This window comes from Pelecanus crispus, chromosome 2 (genome assembly GCF_030463565.1).
Source record: "Pelecanus crispus isolate bPelCri1 chromosome 2, bPelCri1.pri, whole genome shotgun sequence".
Taxonomy (NCBI): Eukaryota; Metazoa; Chordata; class Aves; order Pelecaniformes; family Pelecanidae; genus Pelecanus; species Pelecanus crispus.
This window is the reverse complement of record NC_134644.1, coordinates 7,744,471-7,753,809: the sequence shown is the minus strand read 5'-3', so window position 1 is coordinate 7,753,809 and position 9,339 is coordinate 7,744,471. Positions and strand designations below refer to the sequence as shown.

Here is a 9,339-nt window from a genome sequence, read left to right as displayed (position 1 = left end):
GACCAAAGCCCTGCCAAGCAAATCTTTTGTCAGATCGTCTGCCCGAAATCAAAACCCTGGACTCAGCAGGCCCCGTTACCGGCGGTTCTGCCTACGAAGCAGGAAAGCGTAAAGCCCCCGGTTCCCACTGCTTTGTTAAAAAGCCGTCGCGACACCAGCCCCGTCTCCCCCTGCTCCGGCTGCTATATAGCGGGGTGTCCAACGTTTCTGTCCATCGCGGTTTTGGTTTGGCTCCCACTTTTGGTCTTGGATAGCAGCCAGCAGAAAATGTCTCAATACTCAGGAAAAGTAAGTAACAACCCAACCGCTTCCCTTTCAGCCTGGGGCCGGAGAGCACAAGCATCCTCCGGGTTGAAGGAGTAGGTTAGGATAATATCCCGGAGGATGCGACGTGAGTGATGATAGCGGGAGTAAATTTGGTAGCAGGGATGGGGAGGGTGCGGCAGAAGGAGCTGCGTTTCGGGAGCACAGTTTCCTGTTTAAACATTCCTGATGGAAATATGTGTGAGCGAGCACGAGGCAGCGAGAAGTGTCGTAAATGCAAGATGCGCTGCGTTCCCAGAAAAACAAATACGGTTCTTAGGAAAAAATGCCAGTGATGCCATGCTCCTCTTGCTGGAAAGCAGCTTAAAAAAAAAAAAAACCAAACCACCCTAAAAAAGATGCATCTGCAAGTGGTTCCCATCTGCTCAAACTGGGGGTCTGGCTGTGCCCCTGCTCCTCACCGCGGGCCCGTTCTCCTCCCTCCCCCAGATCACTTTCTACGAAGGCAAATGCTTCACGGGCAGAAAGCTGGAGGTCTGCGGCAGCTGCGGCAGCTTCCAGGACCGAGGTTTTTTCAACCGGGTCAACTCCATCTACGTCCAGAGCGGGGCTTGGGTCTGCTTCGATCACCCCGACTTCCGAGGGCAGCAGTACGTCCTGGAGCACGGCGAGTACCCCGACTTCTATCGCTGGAATGGCCGCAGCGACCACCTGGGCTCCTGCCGGCCCATCGGCATGGTGAGTGGATGCCGCTGGCGTTTCACCCTCCCAGCCGGAGCATCAGCGGGATGGAGCTGCCGTTGGGCTTTGTTTTTATGAGCCCCGTGAATAAGCGCAATAAAAATCTGCTCTTTTTAGAAATAATACACCCTGTTGAGAAGGAAATAGTCCCTCAGGGAAGGTTTGTCACCCCTTGGAGTGGTCCGCACCGGCCACAAAGCCAAGTCGTGCTTTCCCGTGCCCCCCGGCCGGGAGAAGACACATCGCCTTCCTCCCGCAGCATGAAGCACAGCAGTTTTAGGGGGCTGGGATTTTCTCATGTTTTTTTTCAGATGAGGTTCAAAGGTCCTGCCAGCGTCACATGCTTTTCTTTTTTAATGTGAGTCACTATGAAATACTCCCGGGGGAATTAAGAGGGATGGTCATTGCCCAAGGCAAGTATGAGCCACGGTAGCCTGGTCTCCCCCTGCGCCCGGAGGGGGAGCGGGCAGCCCCAGGACTTTCTGCTTTCCGAACTGGACTCATGGGGCACCTGGGCTGCTCCTAGCAAATTTAAGCTGAATTCTCTGCTGTGGCAAAATCCCGCAGTAATCCTAAACTAAAACCGTGGGGTTTTTCCCCATACTAGATAGCCCTCCCCTTATGAAGCTTTTAAAAGCACTGCCCCGAGGAAGGTTTCATTGGGAAGATTAAAAAGTAGCAAAGAAAAATGAATCTGGGTTAGATCTTCCCATTGGACTCTCCTATCACTCATGACCCCCAGGGCAATGATGAACCCACTTGGAGCTGGAGGGGTTTCTTGCTGGCCCCAAAGCTGCTTTTCAGCACAGCAAGGGGTTTGTTTCAGGTCCATAATGTCCTTTCCAAAGCACCTCTGTGGTCCATACATGGAGGATGCTCTGCCTCAGGCCCTGGAGCCCGGCCGGCACGAGGACATGCTCCTCCCTCCCTGGCCCACGATTTTCCCTGTGAGATGCCAGTGAGTGCTTCGAGGCATTTCTGCAGTGCAGATTCCCGGAGGAATGTTTGCTCAGGCACGGTATCCGCTCGGCTGCTGCCAGCGGCTGCCTGCTGTGGGGTTTGGCATCGCAGCCAGGCCTTCTTGTGCATTGACGTTGTTTATTTGAAAAATGCATTTAGGTATTCTTTGAATTTAGCTTAAAAATATCCTTTCAGCTCGCTCTGTCCCACATAGCTATGCCGCAGGCTGCAGAAATCTCCCTGGAGGAATTTATGTCATGTCACCCTCAAGGGCCCATGCAGTAATGATGATGCTGGGAAAGCTTCCTTTTCTTTTCCCTTTTTTATTTTCCTTAAAGAAAGGCACAATGTCTCCCGTCAGGAACAGCAGCTCCGCGTGGAACTGGAGGCGATATAAATTAGTTTAGGGGAATAGTCTAATATCTTCGTACGTTCTGGGTATATATCTTTTTTTTTGCTGTGTGAGTGCACGGAGAACCAGGGCTGTGGCTGATGCCGTATTTGGGACGGAGGGTTTGCAGGCCGGTGGGGGGACCTGCAGATGGGCGAGGGGCTACGTGTGCCTCAGCACAACGCACCCCACGAGCGATGTGTTCGCACATGGACGGTGGCTGTAGGAAGGTGCAGCCGGGTGCAGAGACGAAGGTTTTTCTGGCTGCTTTTCTAGTTGGCGTGGTGTGCTGGGAGGTGGCACGAGTTTGTGCGTGTTCCGTGCCTGCTGGCACTGGTGGTGTTGGACTGCTTTTCACCTTCCCCTTCCGAAGCACCCTTCCATCTTCTTCTTTGTCTTACAAAACCCGAGGGAGTAATTTGCTGCTTTTTTTTGTTTTGGTTTGGTTTGTTGACTGGAATCCCTTTGTCCCCAGCACGGCGAGCATTACAGGATCGAAATATTTGAGGGGAGCCATTTCAGCGGTCCCAGCCTGGAGCTGACGGAAGATTGCTCCTTCCTGCAGGGACAAGGCTGGGACAAGACCTGCATTAACGCCCTCAAAGTGTACGGCGATGGCGCGTAAGTAACCGCGCGTGTCCCGGCACGCAGCTGCTGCGGTGCTCCCTGCCCTGCACCCGTTGTACCCCGCACCGCAGGGGAGCGAGGGGGCTGCAGAGGCTCCCCGCATTGCGGAAAAGCCTGTCGATGCTGGCGGGACATGGAGAAAGCCTAAAAATGTGAGTTAAACCTATGGTTTAAAGGTGAATTTTAGTGCCTGCCCATTGAGAGCTGCTTCAAAGGGGCATGATTTTTGGAGGGTGGCAGCTAAGCACAAGCTACAGGAGCTCCAAGACATCTTTTTAAGGTGTATGAAACAAGAAGCCTAAAAAGAGCTTCTTTTTTTTTTCTTTCTTTCCTTTTTTTTTAAAGATTTCTGTGCATGTTTCCAAACACCTCTTTAAAATCTGCACAGAGGCTTTCGGGGAGGGCGCATGGATGGCTCTGGGTGATGCAGGTCAGGGCTTTTGCTTTGCAAGTGGCTTCACCAAGGCTTGCTGCAACACCAGAAACCTCCTCCTCAGAGAGCAAAACTGAGGCAGTGGTGTCTCACCTTAAAATGAAACCCTCTTTCTGAAAGACAGGGGCAACTGCAGTGGTGATGTACAGCCATCCCAATGGGGGTTTTTGGTCACCCTGGTGCCTCCTGAATCCACTTTGCAGATGCGTTACTGATGCTCAGCCCCATCCTCCTGCCCCTGAAGATGCTCCTGAAAGCCTGGGCAGGACGGCAGCTTTGCCTTTTTCTTCTTGTCGCGTGGCAATTTGCATCTTCTCAACAGTGTCAATCCTTTTTATGTTTTTTTTTTTTCTCTTGTTATGAGACGGGTTGTTACCTGGACGTCTCCCCTTTCCTCTGTCCAGCATTTTCACTGCAAGTGTGCTGGGTGCGGGGGAATGCCATAAAATCCTCCCAGAGTCAGGCAGCGGGTGGCTGGAGCAAGGCACGGGGCAGAGGGGAGCCCCTGCAGAGGAGGGAGCGCAGAAACGCTCTTCTCCGCCTCTCCTGGACTGGATGTTGCACATCTCACCTGCGCCCAGCGTGGGATGCTGGACCCTTTCTGTCCAACAGCAATTTTTGCCCAGAATAGGAAAAAGGTTGTTGCCATCCAAACTCGTGACATCCTGACAGCGACTGTTCTGCAGGACCCTTTCTGATTCAGCTGAGACCCCTCCTCTTCCAAAAAAACAGGCTTATGATCAGGCAGTGGCAATTCATTAAAACTAAGAAGCAGAGCTACCAGCTCCTGATGGGAAGAAATGGCTGGAGCCCACCGGGGACTCCGTTAGTGCCGAGCATTTGAAGCAAAAGGCATTTGAGTACCAACACTATAAAGCCAAGAGAGAGCTTGTGAGTACTCTGGCAAGAGCTTTAGGGCCAATTATTTACCACACGTGTCCCCGTAGCAGAGCCTGGAGCTTGAGAAATTGGGAAGCTGCCCAGAAACTTTCAAGCACTTAGATTTTTCAGATTGATTTTTCCCCCTCCCCTGCAAAATATATAAGGGGCATAAAGCTTGCTTTCCCTCACATGGGAGCCTAGGCTGTTTATGTTAACATTACATGACTTCTCAAAGGCTTTGGGTAGGGATAAAAAAATAGAAAAAAATTAAATAGTGAGAGGAGCTTGGTGAGGAAACTCGCTGAGTTTTGTAGTATTGCATTCAGACCCCGGGAAGACGGTTGTTGCAAGCATGTGGAAGGATCTCTCAAGGCCATTAAAAGGCAGGACAGTGCGGAGGGACCTGCTGGCCCCGGGCTGCAGGAGGAGGGAGGGAAGGAGGAGATACCACAGCAGAGAGGGGAGACCAGGGAGGAGAAAGGGACCCTATGGCACCACTTTTCTCCTTTGGCTGGACCATATAAGCCCAGGTGACCCCAGGGGTGCTGCAGGTGTAGCTGGCACTGGGCTCAGCCATGCAAAGCCCTCCCAGGACCCATCCTCGACCGTCTGGGGAGCAGAGGAGATGGGGTCACCAGAGTCGAGGGGAGTTTCAGCCACAGGCTGTCTCCAGCACATCCCCAGCCTGCAAGCGGGGCTGGTTTACCCTGTGCCTGCTGAAAGCAGGCGTAAGGCAGGGTCCTCCTGAGCTCCCTGCCTGCCGAAGTCTCACTCTGCGATTTTCGCCCTTAATTCCCACAACGCGACATCCATTGGATACAGAAATGTTTGCTTCCCCTTCAAGATCTGTGGATGGTGTCACGTACTGTTAAAAAGCTGCTGCCTGCACTTGTGGGGGTGGCCGTGCCTGTGGGAAGTGATGATGGGTCAGCTGGAAACACGGGAATGAAAAGAAACATCTGCTCTTGGCATGGTGTATGGTGGGGCTGAGGGTGTCCAGCACCTTCCCCGCTGCCCTTTTGGGGCTGGTGACTGCTACCCCACGCAGCCAGAAAGGGTGATGATAAAGCTGTTAAAACTATGCTGAAACTACTATTTTGGAACAGTTTTGAGATGTTACCGCCTCCTCGGAAGCTGTTGTGGTTTGCGTGGCGAGCGGCTTTGCCTGTCCCACGGGCAGAGCCAGCTTCGGTATCACAGATGGTATCATCTGGTTTTAGAGGAAGACATGCGCTTCTTGTCCTCCTTTGTGCCTCAGCCACTCCACAGGGGAGTGCTTAGAACAACTTTAAAAAGCCGATTTTGTTTTACAGTCCAGGAGAGAATACCCCAAGAAGGGCTTTTCTAAGCTACAGTAACGTTTTCCTTCAAGTTTGAAGGAAGCAGACCAACCATTTATTCTGCTGAAGCATTTATGAGCGTTTGGTAGATGTTCCGCAGCCAGGCTGTGAAATATCAACCAGAACAGGTACCCAAAGGTTGCTGCTCAATAAACATTACCTATTTCTCGGCAGAGGAGATAGCTGCTCGTGGCACTGCTCGAGTCCTACGTGGAGAATGAGTGAACTCGAGCCCTACTGAAAGCATCCCACTTGGTTCAGGCTGAAGCTGCAGCACTCCCCTGCTAGTTTTTTCAGCGTGAGCAGCCAGTGTTGGCTTACAGGGCTTGCACTGGTTCCATGCCGAGTTTTATTCCCGTGTCCTCTGGGTTTATGTGCTAATGAAACACAGCACCGAGATGTTTGAGGGCTGCGTGCTATGTGCCTGCATCAGCTCTCCCATGCTGGGCTTGAGGACAGGATCATCTTTTTTTTTTTCCTGGGCTCCTGACTGACTTGATTTCCTCTCTCACTGATGGTCTCAGAGAACGTAAATTTTAGGCAATAAAGGAACAGCTAAGCCAGCCATACAAGTCTTCACTCATCACCCTGCACTGCTGATACGCTTCATTCCCATCTTTCTGCTCTTCCTTTTATTCCTCTTTTTTTCAGCCTTTCCCTAAGCAGAGGAACAGGCTGGTGGGTTCTTATCACCATACCAGGTCACGCAGTCTGCTTCCATCTACCCCAAGGCCTGTCCCATTCCCTCCATGTGACTGTGCAGACACATCAATTATGTGTCTGGAGAAAAATGTAGAGGTCTTGGGAAAGACAGTGACTGTGAGGGGCTGCTCTACCCCCTGCACTATTCCCCAGGGTCCAGCAGTTGTTGAAAAATACCCTAGAGCGGAGCAGAGCTGGAAGAACAACCATGTCCCAGTGGGCCAGCAACACCCTGTGAACGTCCCTGTCCTACCATCATGCAGTATTTTCAATAATGTTAGGTATTCTCAGCAGGAGGGAGTGATTGGAAGGTGCAGAAAATAGGATCAGGAGCCCTTTTCAGGAGTGCTTGAGGGAGGGAAGGTGAACTGATGGAGAATGAGGCCCAAAAATATGGGAAGGTACATATAAGCTGAAGGGATGGGGTAGAAAAGGAAGAAAGCCATGTGTGTCTTACGAACAAGGCTGGGGTGTATCTAGAGGAGGATAATTTTATTAATTGTTCTTAATTAAGCTGAAGAGCTGAGCACACTCTCCAACAGTGCACAACAGGATATGTGGGGGGCGGGGGGGTGGGGGCACGTGGCTTTGGGGCAACCTGCCACTACATTCACATGAGCCACAAGCAGCCTCCTCCACATGCTGCAAAGTGAGCTTCAAAGGAAAAGTCTGAGGATGACTTTGTAATTCTGGTTTGGATACAAACTGGCTGAAAAAAAGTGCCAAAGAATGAACTTGTTCGCAGGAAATGCTTGCGACCCAAATGCCTTGGGTGAGCACATTGCAGCGATGCTGCAGAAAAGGGTTGTACAAGCATGGGCAGCAGGGTGGAGGGGGCACCAGGCAGGTGTGAGCTCAATGTGCCAGTCCTATCAGTGCACAGGCAATGGGAGAAGGAACCCACCACAGTCCTACCTTGTGTCCTCTCAGAAACACAAAATAAATCCAAATATGTCAAGGAATCTGTAAGGTGGCTTGAGTAAATACCCTAACCTTTTGCTTTTTTTTTTTTTTTTTTCCCCCATAATGCCCGTGGGTGGATGGTTTTATAAACAACTTTTTTCCTAGGACTCCAGCTTTTTGCTCTGGGTCAGACTGATCTGAGTTCACCAGCTGTTGCCTGACCCTGGAGGCCCAGCAGTCTTTCACCCATCCAGTACTTAACGGAGTTTCTCTCTGGAAATCCCACATATAGTAGGTCCCAACCCAGATGTCACAGCTGAATTCCTGGCAAGACACAGACCACAGAAACCAAATGATTTGGAAGATTGCATTTGTGCTCTGTTGTCATTGCTGAGCAAACAGATGGGACAAGCAGCAGAGATCCTTATAAAATCCTTAAAAAAGTTGGGAAGAGGAGAACAAGGCAGAGATGAGCAGTTCAGCAATGATGGGGTGGAAACCTGACTGTGAAACTATTGGAGCAATAGCAGAACTTGGTTAAAAAGCATGGGATATTTAAATAGAGGAAAGAGGTGACACTTGTGGCCACATTAAGATCATGGCACAGTGTGATGAAGGGAGAGAAGAGCGGCAAAATTTGTCCCTCTTGACCATCAGAATTGCTCTTGACTTGAAGACCTTCAAGAGGAGAAAGACATGCTAAAGAAACGTAGCCAAGCTAGGTGAATAAGTCAGGCATGCCAAAGTCACCAAGGTTGTTGAGTGTTGTATCTATATGACTGTATTCCAAGGGAAAGTTGTAGTTAACTCTGGACATAGAGATAAAGTGAAGATAACTAAGCCAAGTCCTGCTGTCTGTCGGAAAGATTCAAAGAGAGGCCATTGAGAATTGCTAGCAAAGAGAGAAATTATTAAATATGGTTCCCATCACAGCTAATGAGTCAGTTCAAAGGGGTAAAACGTATTTCAAGTGTTGCACATTTCTCCTTAGAGTCCAAAATGGGTTTATCCAGGGGCTGAGGGGACTCATGTCCTTCTTTAGCACTATCAAATGCTATTAAGTTGTTTCTGTTGCACATGGTGAAGCTCAGAGAGATCCATTCCAGGAGCCCCTGGTCCCAGGCTTCATTGCTGGTGTAACCCAAAACAACTTCTTCTAAAGGCAAGTTCCAATCTGGCTGTGGATAATTGCCAGGCTACGCTGGAAACAGGGGGAAGCACCAGCAGTTAACTCCACTGGGGGCATTTCTGTGTGCAGGATGGGACTGGGACTGCAGAGGGACCATCGGGCCCTGGTAGTTTGCAGTACTGCAGTGCCTAAATGCAGCCACTCGGTGTGGGCACGAGGCCACCTCGCATGACCACATCGTTGGGACCCAAGTAGCCCTCCCTTTCTGCTCAGGTGGGTGCTGTACGAGGAGCCCAACTACCGAGGCCGTATGTACGTGGTGGAGCGGGGCGAGTTCAGCAGCTTCAATGCGTGGCAGGCGCGGAGCGCGAATGTCCAGTCCATCAGAAGAGTTGTCAACTACTTCTAGCTGAGCTTTCATCCTACCAGCAATGGCCTGCTGAGACCGGGCATCACCCTCCTTCCCACTCACTCACCCGTGGAATAAATTGTTAAACACCAGCTTTTGGCTCTAAGTAGTCTTTTTCCATCACTTGCATGAGTTCAAGAGGAAATGGACTTGCAACTTTTCTAAGCTTGATTTATGTGCTATGAATTTGCTCATGGGGGTGATGGGCCAGAACTGGTGGTGACAAGCAGATCCGGGAACATGCTCCCCAGTGCGGTTGTGGTCTGACACGTGTTCACTCTGCACCGTCCAGGGTCACCATGTGATGGACCCAGCTGAATCCTGATGCCTGGAGGGGGTCACGTTGCTTCACACGTGTGTTGTGAGCACAGGCACGCAGCTGTCGGAGGGTCTGCTCGTGCCATGTGAGGACACACATGAGGATCACGTTAGGATCTGACTGTTTCGTGGGGGTCTGTCCGAGCACGACATGCTGCTCCTGAGGCGAAGGTGATAGAAATCATTCATCCTGAGTTACTTTGACCTTAGATCAGCACACATTAAAAAATATATGAAAAA

General features: G+C 50.8%; 1 protein-coding gene across 1 annotated transcript; it reads left to right on the top strand.

Annotated features, from left to right (window-relative positions):
- The first annotated feature begins 267 nt into the window (after window positions 1–267).
- On the top strand, window positions 268–8,781 carry CRYGN (crystallin gamma N). Its single transcript, XM_009492302.2, has 4 exons — window positions 268–288; window positions 754–1,002; window positions 2,832–2,977; window positions 8,646–8,781. The coding sequence occupies exons 1-4, from the start codon at window positions 268–270 to the stop codon at window positions 8,779–8,781; spliced, it is 552 nt and encodes a 183-aa protein (XP_009490577.1).
- The last annotated feature ends 558 nt before the right edge of the window (window positions 8,782–9,339 follow it).

Excerpts from the sequence above, each read along its gene's own strand:
- CRYGN (XM_009492302.2), top strand. The coding sequence starts at position 268 with ATGTCTCAATACTCAGGAAAA. Across the intron at positions 1,003-2,831 it reads CCTGCCGGCCCATCGGCATG|CACGGCGAGCATTACAGGAT; the intron begins GTGAGTGGATGC and ends CTTTGTCCCCAG. Across the intron at positions 2,978-8,645 it reads AAAGTGTACGGCGATGGCGC|GTGGGTGCTGTACGAGGAGC; the intron begins GTAAGTAACCGC and ends CTTTCTGCTCAG.